The sequence below is a fragment of the Pelodiscus sinensis genome, chromosome 18, assembly GCF_049634645.1.
Source record: "Pelodiscus sinensis isolate JC-2024 chromosome 18, ASM4963464v1, whole genome shotgun sequence".
In the NCBI taxonomy this organism is placed as follows: Eukaryota; Metazoa; Chordata; order Testudines; family Trionychidae; genus Pelodiscus; species Pelodiscus sinensis.
Window position 1 is genome coordinate 153,899 of NC_134728.1, and position 25,915 is coordinate 179,813.

The window sequence follows — 25,915 nt, forward strand, 5'->3', positions numbered from 1 at the left end:
CTGGGCCCAGGTGCCGGACGCTGGCCCGCGAGGGACGTGCCCAGCAAAGAGCGGCCAGGGACGCTAGCGGCTCGTGCCACGTGTGGGCTGGCACCGCGGGGACTGGGCCTGCGGGTTCCACAGGAGCCTCTGTGCCGTGGGAGAACGTGGCCGAGGAGCGGCCCACCCCATGCAATTCGCTGTGCCGCGCTCAGGCGCCGCTCCGAGGGGCCGGGAGACACCCCCTGCCCCCCCAGCCGGGCACGAGGGGGGTGCTGTGAGTCTGGCCGGGGCAGGCTGCTTGCGGATGTGGCTCGGCGGGTCGGACGCTGGAGGCAGGGCAGGGTCAATCAGCCGGGTTCCTTTATTGGTGATGATGGTGGTGGCGGCCAGCCCCCGCCCCAGGCAGGGCCCGAGAGCCGGGCGCAGAGACGGCCTGGGCAGCAGCAGAGCGTCTCGAGGGAGGGTCGTGCCGGGGGAGCAGGACGCAGCCTCCCTGCGTAGCCCCGTTCTGGCCAGGCTAGGCCAGGCCTGCAAGAGAAGGACACGGTTAGGACAGGGCCAGGCTCACTCCTGTTCTAGGGGGGTATGTCTACACTACCCCCCTAGTTCGAACTAGCGGGGTAATGTACGCATACCGAACGTGCAAATGAAGCCCAGGATTTGAATTTCCCAGGCTTTATTTGCATAAGCCGGCCGGCGCCATTTTTAAATGCCGGCTTGTTTGAACCCCGTGCCGCGCGGCTACACGTGGCACGGGCTAGCTATTCCAAACTATCTGTACGCCTCGTGGAACTGCGCCATGTGACCTACTCCAGCGTGGGAGGTACCAGGGATGGATAGAAAGTGCCATGAGGCCGACTCCATCTGGTCTTCAATTCTGCTACTGATCCCCGGTGCAGCCTTGCGAGGGACAGAGCCGGGAAGGGGCGCCGACCCGTCCTGACGTAGGATGGGCACCAGACACTGCTAAGCGAGCGGTTTGGAACGTCCCTGTTACCAGCCTGCATCAGGAACTGAGTGACTGGTGCGTGTGACGTATTCTCCTCAACAGCCTGACTCGCCACCTTTTCTTTCTCTCGTTAATAACCCTTTTGGTTGCAGGTTCTAAAGGGCTGGCTCGGCGCGATCCTGTGGGTGAGATCCAGAGTGTAAACTGACCAGGGATCTGTGGCTGGTTCTTTGGGTTGGGAGGACCCGTTCGGGGTGGGTGAGATCGGGTCCTATAACCCCTCACCTGTGTTAGGCTGATTGGGGCACAGGAAGAGGGGGGTGTCTGAGGGGTTTTGCTCCGGAGGCTTCCTGCCGGCCGGATTGGCAGCTGGAGCGCTCGGTGGGACTGGTTTGCCGTCTGTTTGGGAAGGTCTCCAGTCGGGGCTGTAAGGAGCCCTGGTTTTGAGCAATTCGCCCTGAGTGGACGCTCTCAGCTGTGCCCAGACCCAGCCGGGTCCGTCAGAGGGGCGTAGTCGGCAGGATCCACAGATCTTGGTCAACTGAGCTTGGGCTCAGGACCCCATCCTGTCTCCATTGGATTTCTGGTGTTGAGAGTTCGCTTGGGTAAAGAGCTGCTGCGATGAGTCAGCGACCGCATGAGTCTGGAAGATCTGTGCTGCAGGAGAGGCATTGCCTTTAGAGAGAAAGCCTCTAAGCCAGAACTGAGGCCTTTGTTAGTGGCCAGAGATGCTGCAGAAGGAAGGAGCAGGCAGGATTCACCGAGGAGATTGCAACTTAAATATAAACAAGAACTGGAGGAATTTCGTCTGCCAGCAGAGAAGGGCTCAGGCACAAAGAGAAGCTGCTGAGAGAAGGCAGAAGCTAGAAGGAGAACGTGCCGGGAGAATGGCCGAGTCGGAAGAGGAATCAGACTAGCCAATGAGAGAGCTGCCAGATTTGAGCTTCAGCTTAAGAAAATAGACGAGCTGAAGAGACCGAATCCTCCCGGGAGTGCGGTGTGTAACCGTGTGGGTCTGACAGGGCAGATGTGTTTAACCAGGCTGATGTCTTAGCAGGGGTGGGGTTTGTGAAGGGGATGCGTGTGACTCTGGGCAATTGTCTGTGGCCAGCCAGTCCTACTGTAACCGAGGGGAAAGTGTCTCTCTCTGGTTGCCTGAGGCAGATGGCCGTGTCTGTGCAGGGGAGCAGTGGGCCTGTGGGTGAGGGTTCTGGGTGCCAGTCAGAAGCAGGGCAAGGGGACTCCAGAGGTCGGGACAATTCTCCGGAGCAGGCTGCAGGGGAGGGCCAGGGTGAATTCCTCACTGAGGAACAAGATAAAGTTCTGGAGGGTGATGGGTTGCTGGCTGGTAATGCTTGTGAAACGGCACTTGCACAAGCTGGCCGTGAGTGTGTGAGGGAGCACAGCGTGAGCAGCCACGGAGTGTGGAAACTGGCGGTTTGGCTGCTGAGTGGCAGTGTGTCAGTGAAGGAAGCTGTCTCAGCCACTAGCTGTTTGCCTCAGAATAGCCAGGGGTTCTGGGACACATGACACTGTCTCTAGTTGTGTGTCTGTGTGTGGCAGCACCGGGTCTGCTGGGGAGGAGGCTGTGACTGGGGTAGATCCAGTCAGCGTCCTGCCAGGATCCCAGAGATCAGACGGTTCTGGGGCTTGTATTTTACGTGAGGGAGAGAGAACGGCTCCTACCCCTGTGTGTGCTGGGACAGGAGCCGTCAGGGGCCCAGTCCAGAGAGCTGCAAAGGGAAGGAAAATGTCTCTGACCTTGAAAGGGGGTTGTCTAGGAATCCACCTGCTGGGCCAGAGACGATCCAGGGAGTGAAGGAATCTCGGGAGGAGCTGGCGGTAGCTGGAGAGAGGAAAAGCTCCCTGCTTGGGGAGGAGCAGGAGAAAGCTCTGTCTGGGGAAGGCAGCAGTGCGTTTGGTGACACTTTGAATGTGTCTGTTGGCAGTGACTCTGCTGACTTGGACGTAGACAGACCCAGTGTGGATAGTTGTGGGGAGGTCTCGGAGGGTTGTTTCAACTGAGGCAGGAACAGCCAGAGCATTGGAACAGTCTTGTGATAACTGGGTTTGCCCAGCTGGCTGGGAAGTCAGGGTATGTCTACACTACCCCGCTAGTTCGAACTAGGGGGGTAATGTATGCATACCGAACTTGCTAATGAAGCCCGGGATTTGAATTTCCCGGGCTTCATTAGCATAAAGCCGGCGCCGCCATTTTTAAAAGCCGGCTAGTGCGAACCCCGTGCCGCGTGGCTACACGCGGCACGGGCTAGATAGTTCGGATTAGGCTTCCACAAGGAGGCGTACAGATAGTTCGGATTAGAAGCCTAATCCGAACTATCTAGCCCGTGCCGTGTGTAGCCGCGCGGCACGGGGTTCGCACTAGCCGGCTTTTAAAAATGGCGGCGCCGGCTTTATGCTAATGAAGCCCGGGAAATTCAAATCCCGGGCTTCATTAGCAAGTTCGGTATGCATACATTACCCCCCTAGTTCGAACTAGGGGGGTAGTGTAGACATACCCTCAGTGTGGTTGGGGCAGGGTTGTTTCCAGGCTGATGAGGAGGGTGGACAGTGTCTCACATTCAGAAGGACTGTGGAGCTAAGTCTGCCGGGCAGAGCAGCTGTGTGGCTAGTCTCTCTGGAATGCAGGAGATGGCAGGTAAACTCCCATCTCTAGACACTGTGGACACTGGTACTCCATCAGGACACCGAACAGCTGATTCCACTGGGAGCAGAGGTTGGAGGTGGAAGGACCAGAGTTGTAAATCTACTTGTTATTGTTACCTGGCTGCCTGGGAGGACAATGAAAATTCCAAGGCCATTGTGAGCAGGGAAGACACACCCAGCCAGCCCTTTGTCTTTGTTAAGCCAGAGACGTCAGGTTTTGAAGCCCCAGGACCAGGGGGAAGGGCAAAATTTGCTTTGGCAAAGGAAAACTGCAGTTTAAACCTGAGGGGCCAAAGCTACAATGCTATGGAGCCAAAGACGTGGCATGAGAGAAACTACTGCCAGCGAGCACTGCATGTGGGTTTGTTCCTACTGCCCAGGTCAACGCCTGTAACCGACGTGCTGTCGTGGCCAAGACTGGTAAAGATGTACAATGTGCTGTTTTGGAAAGACCATGTAACCTGCCAAGAAATGCACCAAACGACAGTCTGCATGTTAAAGGACCCTGCGATATTGGTAGCTCACAGTTACTGCCTGTAACTGATCTCGGAACTTCTTGCAGGACAAAGAGGATTCCAGCCATAATGTACTGTGTGGAAAGGGAAACTGAGGCACACCACCATGATGTTTTCATGGCGAAGGGCCAAGATGCCTACGCTCTGTGGGATGAGAATCCCTACATTAACTCAGTGGTAACTGGACTTCAGGGTTGCCAGAGCTGGCCTGGATAGCTTTACTATTTTCTTTAGCTCCGGGCAAGATCACAAGACACACGTGGTTCATGCTGCAAAAGCAGATCGGATTGGCTATGTGTGATGTTGTGGGGGGCTGTCTGCTCTGTAACCCGGGGTCCCCTGCGCTGGGCTGTGCGATTCCCACTGACTCACCACATGTGGATTGGCCCAGACACCTAGGCCCAGCCTGGGCAGATAACAAGGGGGGAGACAAAGGGAGGGAGGGGGAGACGGCCACTTGGCTGGGGGGCAGGGCTGCGGAGCTGGGCAGTTTTTTGGCTGGGAAACCATGGAGAGAACAGACTAAGCGGAGTGCTGGGAGTTCAGGGGGCGATGCACCCGCCCCAAGGGGTCTAGGGCAGCCCCTGACTCCTTATGTCCACATCACATCTGTGCTGTGCTGTGTCCTGGAGAAGCCATGACCCCTCTCTGTTCTACTGGCTGGTGGAGTCCCATCTTGCTGGAGACGGGGTGCAGGATCGGGGGGTCCCCCCAAAGTGCCACCACACGATGGTTCTTACCAAGTTTCACCTTGGCTTTGTAAACCAGTGCAAGGATGCGGTCGTCTCTAGGAGAGACCTTGCAGTGATGAAGCCTATTGAAGGCCGGCCTGGTTTTCATACCGTGTCCAGTTCTGTGCTCTTGTTTCTAATATTGCATTCGAACCCGTATTAGCTCGGCCCCAAGGACCATGGCTCTCAGGGTGCCCAATACACACCTGCAGACCAGTTAGAATCTCACGGCTCCTGGCAGGGGACACAGGGACAGGTCACGGGGCCATGTGACCCGTTCCAGCCTGGGAGGTACCAGGGATGGATAGAAAGTGCCATGAGGCCGACTCCATCTGGTCTTCACTCGTGCTACTGATCCCCGGTGCCGCCTTGCGAGGGACAGAGCCGGGAAGGGTTGCTGACCCGTCCTGACGTAGGATGGGCACCAGACACTGCTAAGCGAGCGGTTTGGAACGTCGCTGTTACCAGCCTGCATCAGGAACTGAGTGACCGGTGCGTGTGACGTATTCTCCTCAACAGCCTGACTCGCCACCTTTTCTTTCTCTCGTTAATAACCCTTTAGAGGGTAGATTGTAAAGGGCTGGCTCGGCGCGATCTCGTGGGTACAATCCAGGGGGTGCATTGACCGGGGATCTGTGGCTGGTTTCTTGGGACCGAGAGGACCCGTTCAGGGTATGTGAGATCGGGTCCTATAGCCCCTCCCCTGCGTTAGGCCTGGGGCTGATTGTGGCACAGGGAGAGCTGGGGGGTCCGAGGGGTTTTGCTCGGGAGGCTTCCTGCTGGCCGGATTGGCAGCTGGAGCGCTCGGTGAGACTGGTGTGGGGCCTGTTTGGGGAGGGCTCCAGCCTGGGGGCTGTACGGAGCCCTGGTTCTGAGCAATTCGCCCTGAGCAGACGCCCTCAGCGGTGCCCAGACCCAGCCCATCCTGTGTGAGGTGGGGCGGGGGGCACAGGGAGCCCTGGGGTGTCTGAGGGGAGGGGGGATGGGTTATAACCTCTCCCCATGTGGGGGGGCAGGGGGGGCTCAGGGCGCTGGGGTGTCTGAGGGGAGGGGGGGATGGGTTATAACCTCTTCTCTGTGTGGGGAAGGCGGGGGGGCTAAGGGCACTGGGGAGTCTGAGGGGAGGGGGGGTGGGTTATAACCTCTTCTCTGTGTGGGGAAGGCGGAGGGGCTAAGGGCACTGGGGTGTGTGAGGGGAGGGGGGGATGGGTTATAACCTCTTCTCTGTGTGGGGAAGGCGGGGGGGCTAAGGGCACTGGGGTGTCTGAGGGGAGGGGGGAAGGGTTATAACCTCTCCCCATGTGGGGGGGCAGGGGGGCACAGGGTGCTGGGGTGTCTGAGGGGAGGGGGCGCAGGGGGGGTTCAGGGCGCTGGGGTGTCTGAGGGGAGGGGGGGATGGGTTATAACCTCTCCCCGTGTGGGGGTGAAGGGGGGGCTCAGGGCGCTGGGGTGTCTGAGGGGAGGGGGGGGATGGGTTATAACCTCTCCCCGTGTGGGGGTGAAGGGGGGGCTCAGGGTGCTGGGGTGTCTGAGGGGAGGGGGGAGGGGTTATAACCTCTCCCCGTGTGGGGGTGAAGGGGGGCTCAGGGCGCTGGGGTGCTGAGGGGATTTGCTGGGGAGGCTCCTTGCTGGCCGGGGGGGCAGCGGTCGTGCTCGGTGGGGCTGGGCTGGTGCCACGTAGGGAAGGGCCCCAGGCCAGGCTGCCAGTTGCCCGGGCTCAGAGCAGTTTCCCTGGTGCGACCCCTCCGCGGTGCCCCAGAAATGTGGCAGCCGCCGGGCGGCAGTGGGCAGACCCCCGGGCACAGAACAGGGCGGGCCCCAGGCCACGCGGCCGTGGTGGCAGGGCCGGAGGGGCAGGGGATGGGACGGGCGGCCCCGAGCGGCGTGGATCCTCCCCCGTCCCCACTCTCACCATGGGGCCCGCAGGCCTGCAGACACTCCTCCTCCGCGGCAAAGTTGTTGGTGTTCCCCCGGCAGCCGCCGTAGATGAAGAGCTCGCACAGCCGGGCGCTGGCGTTGTAGAAGAGCCGAGGGACCCAGGCTTTGCACGGCCCCACGTCAGGCCCCAGATGGCAGAAGTCTGGAGACGCAGAGCAGAGCGGAGGGGTGGGGGGGCCGTGACGCCGGGCAGCACAGCGGAGCCGTTCAGTGGCTCCGGCACGACTCCATGCCCTGCAGCCATGGCAGGGCCTGTCCGAGCGAGCCCCCCCGCAGGGCTAGTGGCCCAGTGTCCGATCGAGCCCCCCCGCAGGGCTAGTGGCCCAGTGTCCGAGCGAGCCCCCCCCTGCAGGGTTAGTGGCCCAGTGTCCGAGCGAGCCCCCCCGCAGGGCTAGTGGCCCAGTGTCCGAGCGAGCCCCCCCCTGCAGGGCTAGTGGCCCAGTGTCCGAGCGAGCCCCCCCGCAGGGCTAGTGGCCCAGTGTCCGAGCGAGCCCCCCCCTGCAGGGTTAGTGGCCCAGTGTCCGAGCGAGCCCCCCCGCAGGGCTAGTGGCCCAGTGTCCGAGCGAGCCCCCCCCTGCAGGGCTAGTGGCCCAGTGTCCGAGCGAGCCCCCCCGCAGGGCTAGTGGCCCAGTGTCCGAGCGAGCCTCCCGGCAGGGTTAGGGGCCCAGTGTCTGAGCGAGCCCCCCCCTGCAGGGCTAGTGGCCCAGTGTCCGAGCGAGCCCCCCCGCAGGGCTAGTGGCCCAGTGTCCGAGCGAGCCCCCCCCTGCAGGGCTAGTGGCCCAGTGTCCGAGCGAGCCTCCCGGCAGGGTTAGGGGCCCAGTGTCTGAGCGAGCCCCCCCCTGCAGGGCTAGTGGCCCAGTGTCCGAGCGAGCCCCCCCGCAGGGCTAGTGGCCCAGTGTCCGAGCGAGCCCCCCCCTGCAGGGCTAGTGGCCCAGTGTCCGAGCGAGCCTCCCGGCAGGGTTAGGGGCCCAGTGTCTGAGCGAGCCCCCCCCTGCAGGGCTAGTGGCCCAGTGTCCGAGCGAGCCCCCCCGCAGGGCTAGTGGCCCAGTGTCCGAGCGAGCCCCCCCGCAGGGATAGTGGCCCAGTGTCTGAGCGAGCCCCCCCCTGCAGGGCTAGTGGCCCAGTGTCCGAGCGAGCCTCCCGGCAGGGTTAGGGGCCCAGTGTCTGAGCGAGCCCCCCCCTGCAGGGCTAGTGGCCCAGTGTCCGAGCGAGCCCCCCCGCAGGGCTAGTGGCCCAGTGTCCGAGCGAGCCCCCCCCTGCAGGGCTAGTGGCCCAGTGTCCGAGCGAGCCTCCCGGCAGGGTTAGGGGCCCAGTGTCTGAGCGAGCCCCCCCCTGCAGGGCTAGTGGCCCAGTGTCCGAGCGAGCCCCCCCGCAGGGCTAGTGGCCCAGTGTCCGAGCGAGCCCCCCCGCAGGGATAGTGGCCCAGTGTCTGAGCGAGCCCCCCCCTGCAGGGCTAGTGGCCCAGTGTCCGAGCGAGCCTCCCGGCAGGGTTAGGGGCCCAGTGTCTGAGCGAGCCCCCCCCTGCAGGGCTAGTGGCCCAGTGTCCGAGCGAGCCCCCCCGCAGGGCTAGTGGCCCAGTGTCCGAGCGAGCCCCCCCCCGCAGGGCTAGTGGCCCAGTGTCTGAGCGAGCCCCCCCCCGCAGGGCTAGTGGCCCAGTGTCCGAGCGAGCCCCCCCGCAGGGCTAGTGGCCCAGTGTCCGAGCGAGCCCCCCCGCAGGGCTAGTGGCCCAGTGTCCGAGCGAGCCCCCCCCCGCAGGGCTAGTGGCCCAGTGTCCGAGCGAGCCCCCCCGCAGGCTTAGTGGCCCAGTGTCCGAGCGAGCCCCCCCCCGCAGGGCTAGTGGCCCAGTGTCCGAGCGAGCCCCCCCGCAGGGCTAGTGGCCCAGTGTCCGAGCGAGCCCCCCCGCAGGGCTAGTGGCCCAGTGTCCGAGCGAGCCCCCCCCCGCAGAGCTAGTGGCCCAGTGTCCGAGCGAGCCCCCCCGCAGGGTTAGTGGCCCAGTGTCCGAGCGAGCCCCCCCGCAGGGTTAGTGGCCCAGTGTCTGAGCGAGCCCCCCCCTGCAGGGCTAGTGGCCCAGTGTCCGAGCGAGCCCCCCCCTGCAGGGTTAGTGGCCCAGTGTCCGAGCGAGCCCCCCCGCAGGGCTAGTGGCCCAGTGTCCGAGCGAGCCCCCCCGCAGGGCTAGTGGCCCAGTGTCCGAGCGAGCCCCCCCCCTGCAGGGCTAGTGGCCCAGTGTCCGAGCGAGCCCCCCCCCGCAGGGCTAGTGGCCCAGTGTCCGAGCGAGCCCCCCCCCCGCAGGGCTAGTGGCCCAGTGTCCGAGCGAGCCCCCCCGCAGGGCTAGTGGCCCAGTGTCCGAGCGAGCCCCCCCCCGGAGGGCTAGTGGCCCAGTGTCCGAGCGAGCCCCCCCGCAGGGCTAGTGGCCCAGTGTCCGAGCGAGCCCCCCCGCAGGGCTAGTGGCCCAGTGTCCGAGCGAGCCCCCCCCGCAGGGCTAGTGGCCCAGTGTCCGAGCGAGCCCCCCGCTGCAGGGTTAGTGGCCCAGTGTCCGAGCGAGCCCCCCCGCAGGGCTAGTGGCCCAGTGTCCGAGCGAGCCCCCCCCCGCAGGGCTAGTGGCCCAGTGTCCGAGCGAGCCCCCCCGCAGGGCTAGTGGCCCAGTGTCCGAGCGAGCCCCCCCCCGGAGGGCTAGTGGCCCAGTGTCCGAGCGAGCCCCCCTGCAGGGTTAGTGGCCCAGTGTCCGAGCGAGCCCCCCTGCAGGGTTAGGGGCCCAGTGTCCGAGCGAGCCCCCCCGCAGGGCTAGTGGCCCAGTGTCCGAGCGAGCCCCCCCGCAGGGTTAGTGGCCCAGTGTCCGAGCGAGCCCCCCCGCAGGGTTAGTGGCCCAGTGTCCGAGCGAGCCCCCCCGCAGGGCTAGTGGCCCAGTGTCCGAGCGAGCCCCCCTGCAGGGTTAGGGGCCCAGGTCCAAGTAGCCTGCAGGGCTCGGCCTGCGGGAAGGGCCATGCAGCATCTAATCCTGGAGGGCTGGGATCCGGGCCCAGAAGCAGCCTCCCTGCCACCCTGGGTGCTGAGCTCAATATTATGCAGCCCCCCAGCACCACCTCTGCCTGCTGAGGAACCCTGCCCTGTCCCTGGGCCCCGGATTCTGAGTCCTGGCACTCAGGGATCGGGAGGGGGATGCGCACCCTGGCACAGGCCCTACGGGGACTGTTCAATGTGGAAAAGAGACAACGGGGTGGGCGGTGTAACAGAGGCCTATAAACTCATGAATGGAGTGGAGGAAGTGACTAGGGACGTGTAATTTATCCCTTCACATGACCTAAGGACAAGGGCCGGCCAATGAAATGAATAGGTAGCAGATTTAGAACAAAGAAAAGGGAGTGTGTCTTCCCATAATGCACAGGCAACCTGTGGAACTCCCTGCCAGGGGAGTCTGTGAAAACCAAACCTGTAACTGGGGTCAGCAGAGAGCTCCTGGGTTCCTGGAGGAAGGGGCAGGAGACAGGGCCCCGGGTGACCCAGCATGGCCACTGCTCTGTTCTCTTACTGGCAATGGGCTCTGTGCAGCGGGTTCCGCACTGGCTGGGGCAGCACTTCTCCGGGCCAGGGCAATCCGTATCCCCCGCGCAGGCGGAGCAGGACCTGTTGGCCAGGCAGGGGCCGCAGCTCTGACTGAGGCTCAGGCCTGGAGGCACCAGGGCCGGGCAGTAGCCAGGCTTCTCTGCAGACAAGAGAGATGCTCAGGGGAGGGGGCCTGGGAAGCCTCCGTTCCCCCCCGCCCAGTGCTGGCTGGACGCAGCTCCTGGACGATCAGCTCAGAGAAATTCCCCCCCCCACCACCTGTCCCCTGAATGACTGAGCCTGCCCCCCATTATCGTCAGCCTGGCCCCCCTCTACCCTTATCCAGTCAGCCTGGCCCCCCATTATCCAGTCAGCCTGGCCCCCCTCTACCCTTATCCAGTCAGCCTGGCCCCCCATTATCCAGTCAGCCTGGCCCCCCTCTACCCTTATCCAGTCAGCCTGGCCCCCCATTATCCAGTCAGCCTGGGCCCCCTCTACCCTTATCCAGTCAGCCTGGCCCCCCCATTATCCAGTCAGCCTGGCCCCCATTATCCAGTCAGCCTGGCCCCCCTCTACCCTTATCCAGTCAGCCTGGCCCCCCCATTATCCAGTCAGCCTGGCCCCCCTCTACCCTTATCCAGTCAGCCTGGCCCCCCATTATCGTCAGCCTGGCCCCCCTCTACCCTTATCCAGTCAGCCTGGCCCCCCATTATCCAGTCAGCCTGGCCCCCCTCTACCCTTATCCAGTCAGCCTGGCCCCCCATTATCCAGTCAGCCTGGCCCCCCCTCTACCCTTATCCAGTCAGCCTGGCCCCCCATTATCCAGTCAGCCTGGCCCCCCCTCTACCCTTATCCAGTCAGCCTGGCCCCCCCATTATCCAGTCAGCCTGGCCCCCCTCTACCCTTATCCAGTCAGCCTAGCCCCCCCCATTATCCAGTCAGCCTGGCCCCCCTCTACTCTTATCCAGTCAGCCTGGCCCCCCCCATTATCCAGTCAGCCTGGCCCCCCTCTACCCTTACCCAGTCAGCCTGGCCCCCCCATTATCCAGTCAGCCTGGCCCCCCTCTACCCTTATCCAGTCAGCCTGGCCCCCCCCATTATCCAGTCAGCCTGGGCCCCCTCTAACCCTTATCCAGTCAGCCTGGCCCCCCCATTATCCAGTCAGCCTGGGCCCCCTCTACCCTTATCCAGTCAGCCTGGCCCCCCATTATCCAGTCAGCCTGGCCCCCCTCTACCCTTATCCAGTCAGCCTGGTCCCCCATTATCCAGTCAGCCTGGCCCCCCCATTATCCAGTCAGCCTGGGCCCCCTCTACCCTTATCCAGTCAGCCTAGCCCCCCCCATTATCCAGTCAGCCTGGCCCCCCTCTACCCTTATCCAGTCAGCCTAGCCCCCCCCATTATCCAGTCAGCCTGGCCCCCCTCTACCCTTATCCAGTCAGCCTGGACCCCCCATTATCCAGTCAGCCTGGCCCCCCCCATTATCCAGTCAGCCTGGCCCCCCTCTACCCTTATCCAGTCAGCCTGGCCCCCCCATTATCCAGTCAGCCTGGCCCCCCTCTACCCTTATCCAGTCAGCCTGGCCCCCCCATTATCCAGTCAGCCTGGGCCCCCTCTACCCTTATCCAGTCAGCCTGGCCCCCCCATTATCCAGTCAGCCTGGGCCCCCTCTACCCTTATCCAGTCAGCCTGGCCCCCCATTATCCAGTCAGCCTGGCCCCCCTCTACCCTTATCCAGTCAGCCTGGCCCCCCCATTATCCAGTCAGCCTGGCCCCCCCCCCATTATCCAGTCAGCCTGGCCCCCGTCTACCCTTATCCAGTCAGCCTGCCCCCCCATTATCCAGTCAGCCTGGCCCCCCTCTACCCTTATCCAGTCAGCCTGGCCCCCCCATTATCCAGTCAGCCTGGGCCCCCTCTACCCTTATCCAGTCAGCCTGGCCCCCCCATTATCCAGTCAGCCTGGGCCCCCTCTACCCTTATCCAGTCAGCCTGGTCCCCCATTATCCAGTCAGCCTGGCCCCCCTCTACCCTTATCCAGTCAGCCTGGGCCCCCCTCTACCCTTATCCAGTCAGCCTGGTCCCCCATTATCCAGTCAGGCCTGGCCCCCCTCTACCCTTATCCAGTCAGCCTGGGCCCCCCTCTACCCTTATCCAGTCAGCCTGGTCCCCCCATTATCCAGTCAGCCTGGGCCCCCTCTACCCTTATCCAATCAGCCTGGTCCCCCCATTATCCAGTCAGCCTGGCCCCCCCATTATCCAGTCAGCCTGGGCCCCCTCTACCCTTATCCAGTCAGCCTGGCCCCCCATTATCCAGTCAGCCTGGCCCCCCTCTACCCTTATCCAGTCAGCCTGGTCCCCCCATTATCCAGTCAGCCTGGCCCCCCTCTACCCTTATCCAGTCAGCCTGGTCCCCCCATTATCCAGTCAGCCTGGCCCCCCTCTACCCTTATCCAGTCAGCCTGGTCCCCCCCATTATCCAGTCAGCCTGGCCCCCCTCTACCCTTATCCAGTCAGCCTGGGCTCCCCATTATCCAGTCAGCCTGGCCCCCCTCTACCCTTATCCAGTCAGCCTGGGCTCCCCATCAGCCGCACTAGCTGGGGGTCTCTGCAGAGGGGCCCATGTGCTCGTCCTGCAGACACCGCGCTCCCTGGGCCGCCCACCACAGGCTGCAGCGGGGCAGTTGGGGGCTCTGGGGGCTCAGGGTCACCGGGGGTGGAAGTTGCGGTGGGAGCGTCAGGCGCCGCCTGTCCCCAGCGTACGGGGGGAGGGTCCCCGGTCCGTGAGCCCCCCCTTGCGAGCAGTGTGCGAGGGGACCCCGGCTCAGCCATGCAGGAGGCTCGCTCTGCCTGAGCCACGCGGCCACGCGCCTCGAGCTACCTTCCGCCGGGGCAAGGCAGCGGAGGCGGCACGCGGCGTAGCAGCACTGCTGCTCCCCCGGGCACTCGGGGTCACGGAGCAGAGGGCACCCCTGAGCGGGCACATGGCGCCGGATCAGGGGCAGGCCCCACGTCTCTCTGCAGCAGAGAGGGGCCATGATGGAAACAGCCCCTGGGGAGCGAAGGGTTAGCGGCTGGATTGCTGCTCCTCATCAGCTGTCTGGATGGCAGGCGGACTGGATAATGGGGGGGGCAGGCGGACTGGATAATGGGGGGCCAGGCGGACTGGATGGCAGGGGTGGGGAGCCAGCTGGCGGGGCAGGAAGCTCTGGCTGGCGGGGTGGGAGCTGGTTGCCTGGCCTGGTGGGGGGGAGCTGGCTGAGGGGGGCGGGAGCTGGTTGCCTGGCGGGGGGGAGCTGGCTGAGGGAGGCGGGAGCTGGTTGCCTGGCGGGGGGGAGCTGGCTGAGGGGGGCGGGAGCTGGTTGCCTGGCGGGGGGGAGCTGGCTGAGGGGAGCGGGAGCTGGTTGCCTGGCGGGGGGGGAGCTGGCTGAGGGGGTCGGGAGCTGGTTGCCTGGCGGGGGGGGAGCTGGCTGAGGGGGGCGGGAGCTGGTTGCCTGGCGGGAGGGGGAGCTGGCTGAGGGGGGCGGGAGCTGGTTGCCTGGCGGGGGGGGGGAACTGGCTGAGGGGGGCGGGAGCTGTTTGCCTGGTGGGGTGGGAGCTGGCTGAGGGGGGCGGGAGCTGGTTGCCTGGCGGGGGCGGGAGCTGGCTGAGGGGGGCGGGAGCTGGCTGCCTGGCGGGGGGGGAGCTAGCTGAGGGGGGCGGGAGCTGGTTGCCTGGCAGGGGGGGGAGCTGGCTGAGGGGGGCGGGAGCTGGCTGCCTGGCGGGGGGGGAGCTGGCTGAGGGGGGCGGGAGCTGGTTGCCTGGCGGGGGGGGGGGAGCTGGCTGAGGGGGGCGGGAGCTGGTTGCCTGGCGGGGGGGGGGGAGCTGGCTGAGGGGGGCGGGAGCTGTTTGCCTGGTGGGGTGGGAGCTGGCTGAGGGGGGCGGGAGCTGGTTGCCTGGCGGGGGCGGGAGCTGGCTGAGGGGGGCGGGAGCTGGCTGCCTGGCGGGGGGGGAGCTAGCTGAGGGGGGCGGGAGCTGGTTGCCTGGCAGGGGGGGGAGCTGGCTGAGGGGGGCGGGAGCTGGCTGCCTGGCGGGGGGGGAGCTGGCTGAGGGGGGCGGGAGCTGGTTGCCTGGCGGGGGGGGGGAGCTGGCTGAGGGGGACGGGAGCTGGTTGCCTGGCGGGGGGGGGAGCTGGCTGAGGGGGGCGGGAGCTGGTTGCCTGGCGGGGGGGGGAGCTGGCTGAGGGGGGCGGGAGCTGGTTGCCTGGCGGGGGGGGGAGCTGGCTGAGGGGGGTAGGAGCTGGTTGCCTGGCGGGGGGGGGAGCTGGCTGAGGGGGGCGGGAGCTGGTTGCCTGGCGGGGGTGGGAGCTGGCTGAGGGGGGCGGGAGCTGGCTGCCTGGCGGGGGGGGAGCTGGCTGAGGGGGGCGGGAGCTGGTTGCCTGGCGGGGGGGGAGCTGGCTGAGGGGGGCGGGAGCTGGTTGCCTGGCGGGGGGGGGAGCTGGCTGAGGGGGGTAGGAGCTGGTTGCCTGGCGGGGGGGGGAGCTGGCTGAGGGGGCGGGAGCTGGTTGCCTGGCGGGGGGGGGAGCTGGCTGAGGGGGGTAGGAGCTGGTTGCCTGGCGGGGGGGGAGCTGGCTGAGGGGGGCGGGAGCTGGTTGCCTGGCGGGGGTGGGAGCTGGCTGAGGGGGGCGGGAGCTGGCTGCCTGGCGGGGGGGGAGCTGGCTGAGGGGGGCGGGAGCTGGTTGCCTGGCGGGGGGGGAGCTGGCTGAGGGGGGCGGGAGCTGGTTGCCTGGCGGGGGGGGGGAGCTGGCTGAGGGGGGTAGGAGCTGGTTGCCTGGCGGGGGGGGGAGCTGGCTGAGGGGGGCGGGAGCTGGTTGCCTGGCGGGGGGAGCTGGCTGAGGGGGGCGGGAGCTGGTTGCCTGGCGGGGGGGGGGAGCTGGCTGAGGGGGCGGGAGCTGGTTGCCTGGCGGGGGGGGGGGAGCTGGCCTGGCGGTGCGGGCGGGGTCCAGAGGCAGCATGCCTCCAGGGGAGGAGACCACGCCCGGTGTCCCTGCGGAGCAGGACGTGCTGTTCCGAGCCCGGCCAGGATCCGACGTGCAGGGAGGGGCCCCAGGAATGCTGCCCGCAGCAGGAGAGCAGAGCTCAGGGGAAGTCCCCCCCCCCCCCCGGTGGACACAGCACGTGGCCATTAGCTCCCCCCCGCCCCACATGGTCACTCACCCTGGCCACGGGCGGGCAGGCGGCTGTCGCTGCCTCTGGGCGCTGTGGACACAAAGCAGGGAGCTGTGGGAGTGGCAGGCGCAGGGCCCCCGGCCTGCCCGCCCCTGGGATCCCTGCCGGGCACTAGCCTCCCTGCTGTGAGCGGGGGCTCGGCCGAGGGAGCAGCCCGGCGCAGAGCAGGCCAGGCAGGGCGGGGGGCGGGCGGGACGGTCACACCGCCAGGGCACCTCGGGGAGGAGGGCGCCTCCGCTCACGGCTGCCGGGCCCAGGCTCTCCGAAGGGCGCTGGATCCGAGCAGCAAGCGCGTTGCCGGCAGGTTGCCATTTTTAAAACCCCGCTGGTTCGAACCCCGTGCAGCGCGGCTACACGGGGCTCGAACTAGGTAGTTCGGACTAGGCTTCCTATTCCCAACTACCGGTACACCTCGTGTACACCTCCTACCGGTGCATCTCGTGTACACCTCCTACCGGTGCATCTCGTGTACACCTCCTACCGGTACACCTCCTACCGTTACTCCTCGTCTACACCTCCTACCGGTGCATCTCGTGTACACCTCCTACCGGTACACCTCCTACCGTTACTCCTCGTCTACACCTCCTACCGGTGCACCTCGTGTACACCTCCTACCGTTACTCCTCGTCTACACCTCCTACCGGTGCATCTCGTGTACACCTCCTACCGGTGCACCTCGTGTACACCTCCTACCGGTGCACCTCGTGTACACCTCCTACCGGTACACCTCCTACCGTTACTCCTCGTCTACACCTCCTACCGGTGCACCTCGTGTACACCTCCTACCGGTACACCTCGTGTACACCTCCTACCGGTGCACCTCGTGTACACCTCCTACCGGTGCACCTCGTGTACACCTCCTACCGGTGCACCTCGTGTACACCTCCTACCGGTGCACCTCGTGTACACCTCCTACCGGTACACCTCGTGTACACCTCCTACCGGTGCACCTCGTGTACACCTCCTACCGGTGCACCTCGTGTACACCTCCTACCGGTACACCTCCTACCGTTACTCCTCGTCTACACCTCCTACCGGTGCACCTCGTGTACACCTCCTACCGGTACACCTCGTGTACACCTCCTACCGGTGCACCTCGTGTACACCTCCTACCGGTACACCTCCTACCGGTGCACCTCGTGTACACCTCCTACCGGTGCACCTCGTGTACACCTCCTACCGGTGCACCTCGTGTACACCTCCTACCGGTGCACCTCGTGTACACCTCCTACCGGTGCATCTCGTGTACACCTCCTACCGGTGCACCTCGTGTACACCTCCTACCGGTGCACCTCGTGTACACCTCCTACCGGTGCACCTCGTGTACACCTCCTACCGGTGCACCTCGTGTACACCTCCTACCGGTACACCTCGTGTACACCTCCTACCGGTGCATCTCGTGTACACCTCCTACCGGTACACCTCCTGTACACCTCCTACCGGTGCACCTCGTGTACACCTCCTACCGGTGCATCTCGTGTACACCTCCTACCGGTGCACCTCGTGTACACCTCCTACCGGTGCATCTCGTGTACACCTCCTACCGGTGCACCTCGTGTACACTCCTACCGGTACACCTCGTGTACACCTCCTACCGGTGCATCTCGTGTACACCTCCTACCGGTGCATCTCGTGTACACCTCCTACCGGTACACCTCCTGTACACCTCCTACCGGTGCATCTCGTGTACACCTCCTACCGGTGCACCTCGTGTACACCTCCTACCGGTGCATCTCGTGTACACCTCCTACCGGTGCACCTCGTGTACACCTCCTACCGGTACACCTCGTGTACACCTCCTACCGGTACACCTCCTGTACACCTCCTACCGGTGCACCTCGTGTACACCTCCTACCGGTGCATCTCGTGTACACCTCCTACCGGTGCAATCTCGTGTACACCTCCTACCGGTGCACCTCGTGTACACCTCCTACCGGTGCACCTCGTGTACACCTCCTACCGGTGCACCTCGTGTACACCTCCTACCGGTGCATCTCGTGTACACCTCCTACCGGTACACCTCGTGTACACCTCCTACCGGTGCACCTCGTGTACACCTCCTACCAGTACACCTCCTAGTCCAAACTACCTAGTTCGAGCCGCGTGTAGCCGCGCTGCACGGGGGTTCGAACCAGCGGGGTTTTAAAAATGGCGGCTCCCCGCTTATGCTAATGAAGCCCGGGAAATTCAAATCCCGGGCTTCATTTGCAAGTGCGGTATGCCTACATTACCCTCCTAGTTCGAACTAGGAGGGTAGTGTAGACATACCCTAGGAGAGCCGGCGGGCGCTGGCTGTTTGTTCTCTTCAGGCGCAGGTGTCAGCCTGGTATGCGAGGTGACGGGCGCAGGCTCTGCCCTCGCAATTCCAGTCTTTGTTCTGGGAGACACCCGCAGGGGGCTGGGCCAGCCCAGTGTGAGACGGAGTCAAGTGAATTGCAGCCCTTGACTGACAATGCACCTCGGGCGGCGCCAGCCCGGATCTGATGAGCTTGGCTGGGAACAATGGCTGCTACTGGCAAAGGACCAGCCCGGCTGGCCGGGTGAGGTGCCCGTGCGACAGACTCCACCCTGGGGCACACGACACCGCAGAACAAGAGTGTCTCCCCCGGGCAAGGGCAGAACACAGGCCCTGGGACGGCGCGATCCCTGTGTGTTGGATTCCCTCAGCAATCTGAACTCTCACCCTGTCCTCCATAGACCTGCAGTGTTAGGTGCAGGACTGGCCGGCGGGCTCCTTGGGGAAGGGTCTGAGGTAAAAAACTGACCTGGGCGTGGGGCTGGCCCTTTGGGACTGGGAGAACCTGCTCAGATGAGGAGGGATGGGTTAGAACCTCTCCTCTGTGTAAAGTGGGGCTGGGGGGGGGCACAGGGAGCACTGGGGTGTCTGAGGGGAGGTGGGGGATGGGTTATAACCTCTCCCCTGTGTAAGGGGGGCTGGGGGGGCGGGCACAGGGAGCGCTGGGGTGTCTGAGGGGAGGTGGGGGATGGGTTATAACCTCTCCCCTGTGTAAGGGGGGCTGGGGGGGCACAGGGAGCGCTGGGGTGTCTGAGGGGAGGTGGGGGATGGGTTATAACCTCTCCCCTGTGTAAGGGGGGCTGGGGGGGCACAGGGAGCGCTGGGGTGCCTGAGGGGAGGTGGGGGATGGGTTAGAACCTCTCCCCTGTGTAAGGGGGGCTGGGGGGGCACAGGGAGCGCTGGGGTGCCTGAGGGGGTTGCTTGTGGGACTCCTTGCTGGCCAGTGTGAGAAACAGAAGTGCTCGGTGTGGCTGGTTTGGTGCCTTATAATGGGGTACCTCCCCCCCCCCGGGCTTGGGCTGTCAGCAGCCACCCAGCAGGGACCCTGACTTCAGGGAGGCAGGAACCCCCCAGCCCTGTGCTGCCCCATGGGGAGCCCCATGCAGCCACCGCTGGCGTCTGATACCGGCCTCTGGGCAGCCGGTCCCTGTTCCGACCACGGTGCCCGTGTCCCCAGGCCTGCTCCCACCCCAGTGCTCTCCCCCCCCCCACGTCAGGGCCATGCTCTGCTGCGGCTGGGGGCCCCAGGAGCTTGGGGGAACCCTGCCCCGGACTGGCCGGGAGATGGGACGTCGGGCTGCCCCCCAAGGGGGTGCGGCCCCCCCCACTCACGCCCCACGGCGTGTGCTGGCAGCGGGGGGAGGGCCCGTACCTGTCTCGGGCGGGCGGCACGTCCTGGCACAGCCGACGGGGCAGCACTTGTGCGAGCCGGGGCACTCGGCGTCCGTGTCGCACTCGGCGGTGACGGCCCCCGTGCACACGAACAGCGGCCTGCGGCACCGGCCCGGCTTCTCTGCGACGGCAAGAAGGGGGTCGAGGGGCAGGGCCGAGCTGCGCCCAGGGCAGTGCAGCCGGGCACAGGGCCCCGCCCGGGTCAGCAGCGCCCCCGGCCTGGGCAGAGCCGGGTCACTGGGGGCTCCCTCCTGGCCTGGATCCTTCGTCCCTGCACAGACCCCGTGAGGCAGTGGGGAGGCCGTTCCCGTCACCGCTGTAGTGTGTGCGCGGACCTCAGGCCCCCAGTCTGCAGCTCTCTCTGCATGGGGGGGGGGGGGGCAGGACTCCCCAGGGCAGGGGGGCAGAGTCTCACACCTGGGGACCAGGGCCAGAGATTCCCCTTGGCTCTGGGAGCCGGACAGTGCGGGAGGCGGAGCCGCCTGGGGGCTCAGGGCCCAGTGGCTGGGGGAAGCCTGCAGGGAGCAGACTAAGGCCAGGACAGGGGGGCTCAGGGGCCTGTGGACCCCCCCCCAAGAGGACTAAGGCTCTGCCCTGGCTCCTGTGTCCCATGGAGCCTGCGCTGGATCTCGGAGAAGCAAGAAACCTGCCACTCTCCCGGCCGGCGGAGTCGCATCCGGCTGTGGACGGGGGTGCAGGGCAGGGGGCTCCCCGACGCGCCGTCACTCCCCCCCCCTCCAGTGGGTGGCTGCAGGGGGGCGCTGGGCCCTCCCCACTGCCGGGGTCGGGCAGCATCTTACCCTGCACGGAGCGGGGGGGGGGGGGACACAGGCCCCTCCCTTGCAGACCCCACGCCCCTCCCCATGCCAACCGCCAGCCCCAGCGTGGAGCCCCTCCCGCTCCAAAGTGTTTCCCAGCCCCCCCTCCCCCTCCCAACAACAAGCAAGTGGCTGAGATGGGGATGTGGAGGGAGGGGAGGGGCGGGGCCTTCGAGAAGGGGCGGGGCCTGAGGGCGGCACGGGGGCTGGGTTTGGGAGGGGGAGGAGCTGGGGGGCCCGGGGCTCTTACCCTCCACAGGGGGCTTGCAGACGCGGCCGCAGCCGGTGCGGCAGCATTTCTCCGTGCGGCCGCAGTCCCCGTCGCTGCGGCACCTCTCCACGCAGGGCCCCAGGGAGCCGCGCAGGACGGCCGGGCAGGCCCCGGGCTTCACTGCCACGTGCAGAGCGGCGCGTCACCCCCGGCACCGGGCACCCGCCTGACCCCCCCCGTGGGAGCCCCCCGCCTGACCCCCGCCCGTGGGAGCCCCCGCCCTCCGAATCACCCCCCGCCAGACCCCCGCCCGTGGGAGCCCCCGCCCCTCCGAATCACCCCCCCCCCGCCTGACCCCCGCCCGTGGGAGCCCCCGCCAGACCCCCGCCCGTGGGAGCCCCCGCCCCTCCGAATCACCCCCCCGCCTGACCCCCGCCCGTGGGAGCCCCCGCCCCTCCGAATCACCCCCCGCCAGACCCCCGCCCGTGGGAGCCCCCGCCCTCCGAATCACCCCCCGCCTGACCCCCCCGTGGGAGTCCCCCGTGGGAGCCCCCGCCCCTCCGAATCACCCCCCCGCCCGTGGGAGCCCCCGCCCTCCGAATCACCCCCCGCCTGACCCCCGCCCGTGGGAGCCCCCGCCCCTCCGAATCACCCCCCGCCTGACCCTCGCCCGTGGGAGCCCCCGCCCTCCGAATCACCCCCCGCCTGACCCCCGCCCGTGGGAGCCCCCCCCGTGGGAGTCCCCGTCTGACCCTCGCCCATGGGAGCCCCGCCCGTGGGAGTCCCCGCCCCTCCGAATCACCCCCCGCCTGACCCCTGCCCGTGGGAGCCCCCCCCGCGGGAGCCCCCGCCCCTCCGAATCACCCCCCGCCTGACCCCCGCCCGCGGGAGCCCCCGCCCGACCCCCGCCCGTGGGAGCCCCCGCCCCTCCGAATCACCCCCCGCCTGACCCCCTCCCGTGGGAGCCCCCGCCTGACCCCCGCCCGTGGGAGCCCCCGCCCCTCCGAATCACCCCCGCCTGACCCCTGCCTGCTGGAGCCCCCACTCACCCTATGCCCCCCCGCCTCTGGCTGCAGCTCCTCCTGCCTGCCGGAGCCAGAGCCCCCCCACGGGCCGAGAGGATGCACCGAGCGGAGCCGGGTCTCCGCTGTGCCCGGCCCTCCTTCCCCACGCCCCCTCCCCGGCTCCCCGAGCCCACCGGCCCTGCCCCGCTTCTCCGCTGCTGCCCGTGCAGGCGCCCCCCCCCCCCACATCCGGCCCGGCCCCCCGCTGCCCTGCTCCCCGCGCCCCCCGCTGCGCTTACCCTGCACCGGGAGCAGGCAGGCGCGGCCGCAGCCGGCCAGGCAGCACTTGCGGGTCCCTGGGCAGTCGCTGTCCCCCAGGCACCGGGAAAGGCAGGGCTCCCTGCTGCCCGGCGGGGCTGGGGCTGGGCACAGCCCTGGCCTCACTGCAGCGCAGGGAGAGTGGCCGGGCCTGAGCCGGGGGCCCTGGGGCCGGGCCGTACCCCGCACTGGCTCCACGCAGAGCCGCCCGCAGCCCTTGCTGCAGCACGTGTGGGCGGCGGGGCAGTCGCTGTCGCTCCCGCACGACCGCAGGCAGGAGACGAGCAAGCCCTGGGCAGGCGCCGGGCCGCACTGGACACACAGCGGGTCCCCTGGGCGCCCGGAGACAGCCCCCCCGCGGGCACCGGGACGGCCGCTGGCTCCCTGCCCCCCGGGGCTCAGCCCAGCCCCCGGCCAGTGTCCCTCGGCCCGACCAGCAGCCAGAGACGGGGCTGGTGCCTCGTAGCGGCGAGGGGGGGGCTAGCCTGGCCCTGGGTTCTCAGGCCTGGCGTGGCCCCAGCGCCTGTCATCGAATGGATTTACTGATGAGGAGGCTGGCGGAGCTCCCAGGCCCTGCCCACCTGGCACGACCCCTGGCGAAGGACGCTCCCTGGCACGGAGCCCCGCCCCCACCGAGGGCTCCAGCCTCGCCCTGTGCGGGGTGGCTGCAGGGCCCTGTGGCTGGGCCTCCGGCATGCGGGCTACCCCGGAGGGGCCGTACCTGCCAGGGGCCCTCGGCACTTATAGCCACAGCCTGTGGCACAGCACTTCTGCTCGCCCGGGCAGTCGGCATCGTCCACGCAGGCGTCCACGCAGGCGTCCACACACAGCCCCTGGGGCAGCTCCCGCGGCAAGTCCGGGCACACGCCAGCCTTCTCTGGGGGGAGAGGAGCCCTGAGCGCCGCCTGGCCTGAGTGCCGCCAGCCCCGAGCACTGTCAGCCCCTCCTGCCCTGAGCGCCGCCTGGTCCGAGCGCCGTCAGCCCCTCCTGCCCCGAGTGCCGCCTGCCCCGAGCGCCGTCAGCCCCTCCTGCCCCGAGCGCCGTCAGCCCCTCCTGCCCCGAGCGCTGCCTGTCCCGAGCGCCGTCAGCCCCTCCTGCCCCGAGCGCCGCCTACCCCAAGCGCTGCCTGTCCCGAGCGCCACCTGCCCCAAGCGCCGCCTGCCCCGAGCGCCACCTGCCCCGAGCGCTGCCTGCCCCGAGCGCCGCCAGCCCCTCCTGCCCCAGGCACCTCAATCTGGGGTGGTGCTGAGGGGAGGACATGGGGCCCGGCAGCAGGTGCCCGTGCACACGTGTGTCTGCGCACACACCGGGGTACGGGCACCTGAGCCAGGGTGTTGGAGCATTTGAGACCCCGGCGTGGAGTCAGGACCCGCTCCTGGGGCCTCGGGGCCGGTGCTGCCGGGGATGCTGAGCCCTGGGCCGACTGGGCCGGTACCTGTGTAGGGGCTGAGGCAGGCCAGGCCGCAGGCGGCGAAGCAGCATTTCTGGCGCCCCGGGCACTGCCGGTCGTCCTCGCACTGGTTGGCGCAAGGAGTGAAATCCTGCGAGACGCGTCTCTTGGGGCAGACGCCCGGCTTGGCTGGAAGCGAGAAGGCAGCTCAGAATGCGACTGCCCAACACGGCCCTGCCAACTGCCCCCTCCGTGCCCTCTGCCCAGGCCAGCCGCACCCCCCCGTGCCCTCTGCCCAGGCCGGCCGCGCTCCCCCCGTGCCCTCTGCCCAGGCCGGCCGTGCCCCCCCCGTGCCCTCTGCCCAGGCCGGCCGCGCTCCCCCCGTGCCCTCTGCCCAGGCCGGCCATGCCCCCCCCGTGCCCTCTGCCCAGGCCGGCCGTGCCCCCCCCCGTGCCCTCTGCCCAGGCCGGCCGCACTCCCCTATGGCCCGTTCCCCCCCTGGCCAGCCCTGCTCCCCTGTGGCCCGTTCCCCCCCGGCCAGCCTGCTTCCCGCCGGCCGCTTCCCCACTCCCGACCTCCTCCCGGCTGCCCCCCCTTCCATCTGAGATCAAGTGTTGCCAGTATTGTTTTGAAACCATCTGGTAACCCCCCCCATGCCCTCTGCCCAAGACTTTATGTGGGGCAGGGGTCTCTGCCCTCGTTTCCTGCCCCTCTCCCCAGCTCTAGGGCAGGGCTTAGGCAATGCAGAGCATGTGGGTGTGGGACCGAGGGGGGCAGGGAACGTGCCCACGACCTCTGCCCTGCCCGGGGCGAGTCCCTCCCCTGCCAGGGCTGGGCTTGGTGCTGGAGCCTCACGGCTCCGGCAGGTTGCTGTCTCCCCCCACTGGTGCCAAAGAATGCCTGTGCAGCGCAGGCCCCGCTGTGGGGCAGGGCGCCCGGGGTCCGGCTTGGGCCGTTCGTAGCCTGTATCGGCAGGAGGGGGCAGCGTCTCCAGGGCCGGGGCTTTTCCCTGGGCAGTGCCCTGGGCAGGCGCGTGGTGGCCCTTGGCACCTTGTGCATCCACCAGCCAAGCGCTCTGCTCCTGGGCACAGGGCTCGCGGCGCTCACCTGGCACGGCGCCCACGCAGAGCACACGGCAGCCCCGGGCGCAGCACTTGGCCCCGCTGGCACAGGCAGAGTCGTTGTTGCAGCTCGCTCGGCAGGGCTCCCCCGCCCCGGCGCCGCGCTCCGGGCAGTAGCCGGGACTCACTGCCGGAGAGGAGAGCTTGGGGCAGTCGCTGAGCCGGGCCCCCCGCGCAAGGAAGGGCGCTCAGCGGCTGTGAGGGCGGGGCCCCGGGGGTGCCTGCTGCTGGGCACTGAATGGGCAAAGCCGGCGGGGAGCCCCTGGGGGGCAGGAGCATGGGCCCGGAGCCCAGAGCAAGGGCGGCTCCCTCTGAGCCTCCGGCATCTCAGCGGCAGGGCCTTGCATCTTGGTCTCCCATTGGAGGAGAGCTCTGGAGGCGGGGCCTGGGCGCTGGGCGGAGCCTGTTTAGTTAGCGTGCCTGCCTGGGGCCTGGAGCAGAGGTGGTCGCTAAGGGCATGCAGCAGCCTCCTCGGGGAGCCTCTGCCGGACACCAGGGCCGCGGTTAGCTCTGTGGGGCAGGGACCAGACCCAGCTCGCGCGCCAGGCGAACAAAGCCGTGGGCAGGGCCTCGGAATGGCCCCGTTCGCTCTCCTGCCTCCCTTCCAGCCCTGCCCCCCCAGGGGCCCCGCCGCCGGCGAGCCGGGCGTACCGGTGTCAGGCAGGAGGCAGGTTCTCATGTGCCCGCTATTGCAGCACTTCTCGCTGCCCGGGCAGCTGCGGTCGGAGAGGCAGTAGATCCTGGAGGGACGCACAAACTCCACCCTGCCCGCGGGGCAGTCGCCCCCTTTGCCTGCGGCAGAGAGAGGAGCCCGCAGGGCAGCACCTGTGCGGTCGCAGCTCCCTGCAGCCGCCCTGCACTCCCAGCGGCCTGGGTTAGCCCCGGCGATCCCCGCAGGCCAGCCCCGAACACGGAGCGGGCAGAAACCCAGCCAGTGGGGTTAGAGACTGGCCAGAGGATCCGCCCCACACGCTGGCAACTGTGCCCCCAGTCCGGCCCCCTCCCCGCTAAACACGCTCACCCCACTCCCAGCCTGCGTGTGCCTGGTGGCCTGCCCCCCGCGGGGTCTCCTCTGCCGGGCAGCGCCCCCGGCAAACGCTCCCCCGGCAGGGGCTCCGAGCCGGGGACCAGCTGCACGGATGCGGCTGGGTGGCTCCGGCTACTCACCTGGCTGCTCCTGCACCCGGGCGGGCGGCAGCGTGGCCCAGAGGGCGAGGAGCCCCAGCAGGAAGGAGATGCCTCCTGACTCCATGGCAGCTGCGGCAGAGTGCCCAGCGCTGAGCCGGGCCGGAGGGGCTGGCTCCGGGTGGGGAGGGGCTGGCTCCGGGTGGGGAGGGGCTGGCTCCGGCTCCCAGGTGGACAGCGTGCCCCTGCCAGCTCACAATGCCAGCGTGGGAGGCGGCCGGGCCGGGCCGGACGTGGGAGCAGAGCTGGGCAGGCAGCCCACAAACCTCTCCAGGGAGCCTGCTCCCTCCTGCGCCGGTTCCCGCCCGCAGTGCCCCTCGGGCGCTGCCCTGTCAGTGATGGGCAGCCCCAGGCCAGCCTGCCAGGAGGGGCACCAGCCACCTGCCTCTGCCCAGCCGGGGTCTGTGCGAAAGCTCTCGCTGGGCCCCACTGCCTAGGGCCAGCTGCATGGTGTCTGCGGCACCGCGTGGAGGGCCTGGTTGAAGCCCCCCCCCACCGGAGCACAGCCAGGGGAGCTGGGTGGGGGCATTCGCCGCATGCCCGGGGCAGTTCCTCCCTGGCTCAGCTGCCCTCCCACCCCTGAGCCAGGTGGCAGCTCTTGGGGTTCTGGCCTGAGCTGGGCCAGGCTTCTGGGCCCCACCACCCGCTGTGGGGT

General features: G+C 67.6%; 1 protein-coding gene across 5 annotated transcripts; it reads right to left on the minus strand.

Annotated features, from left to right (window-relative positions):
- Positions 1-320: 320 nt before the first annotated feature.
- LOC142818803 (uncharacterized) lies at positions 321-25,695 on the minus strand. 5 transcript variants are annotated; one of them, XM_075900778.1, is made up of 12 exons: positions 25,243-25,643; positions 24,727-24,867; positions 24,062-24,202; positions 23,000-23,143; positions 22,286-22,441; positions 21,546-21,689; positions 20,282-20,422; positions 19,194-19,334; positions 15,514-15,555; positions 10,309-10,482; positions 6,757-6,924; positions 321-510 (listed from the first exon to the last, which is right to left on the minus strand). In XM_075900778.1, exons 1-12 carry the CDS (start codon positions 25,325-25,327, stop codon positions 500-502), a joined length of 1,488 nt encoding a protein of 495 aa, XP_075756893.1. In that variant the 5' UTR covers positions 25,328-25,643; the 3' UTR covers positions 321-499. The 5 variants fall into 5 exon arrangements, with proteins under 5 accessions (XP_075756893.1, XP_075756894.1, XP_075756897.1 ...); XM_075900779.1 differs by lacking the exon at positions 15,514-15,555 and having other exon boundaries at positions 25,243-25,695; XM_075900782.1 differs by lacking the exon at positions 10,309-10,482 and having other exon boundaries at positions 25,243-25,688.
- Positions 25,696-25,915: the final 220 nt, after the last annotated feature.

What these genes read in the sequence shown, in the direction of transcription:
- LOC142818803 (XM_075900778.1), bottom strand. Translation starts at nt 25,327, where the DNA reads ATGGAGTCAGGAGGCATCTCCTTCCTGCTGGGGCTCCTCGCCCTCTGG. An exon ending in CCGGGTGCAGGAGCAGCCAG is followed by an intron (nt 24,868 to 25,242) that starts GTGAGTAGCCGG and finishes TCTCTGCCGCAG; the next exon opens with GCAAAGGGGGCGACTGCCCC. An exon ending in CTGCCTCAGCCCCTACACAG is followed by an intron (nt 22,442 to 22,999) that starts GTACCGGCCCAG and finishes CTCTCCCCCCAG; the next exon opens with AGAAGGCTGGCGTGTGCCCG.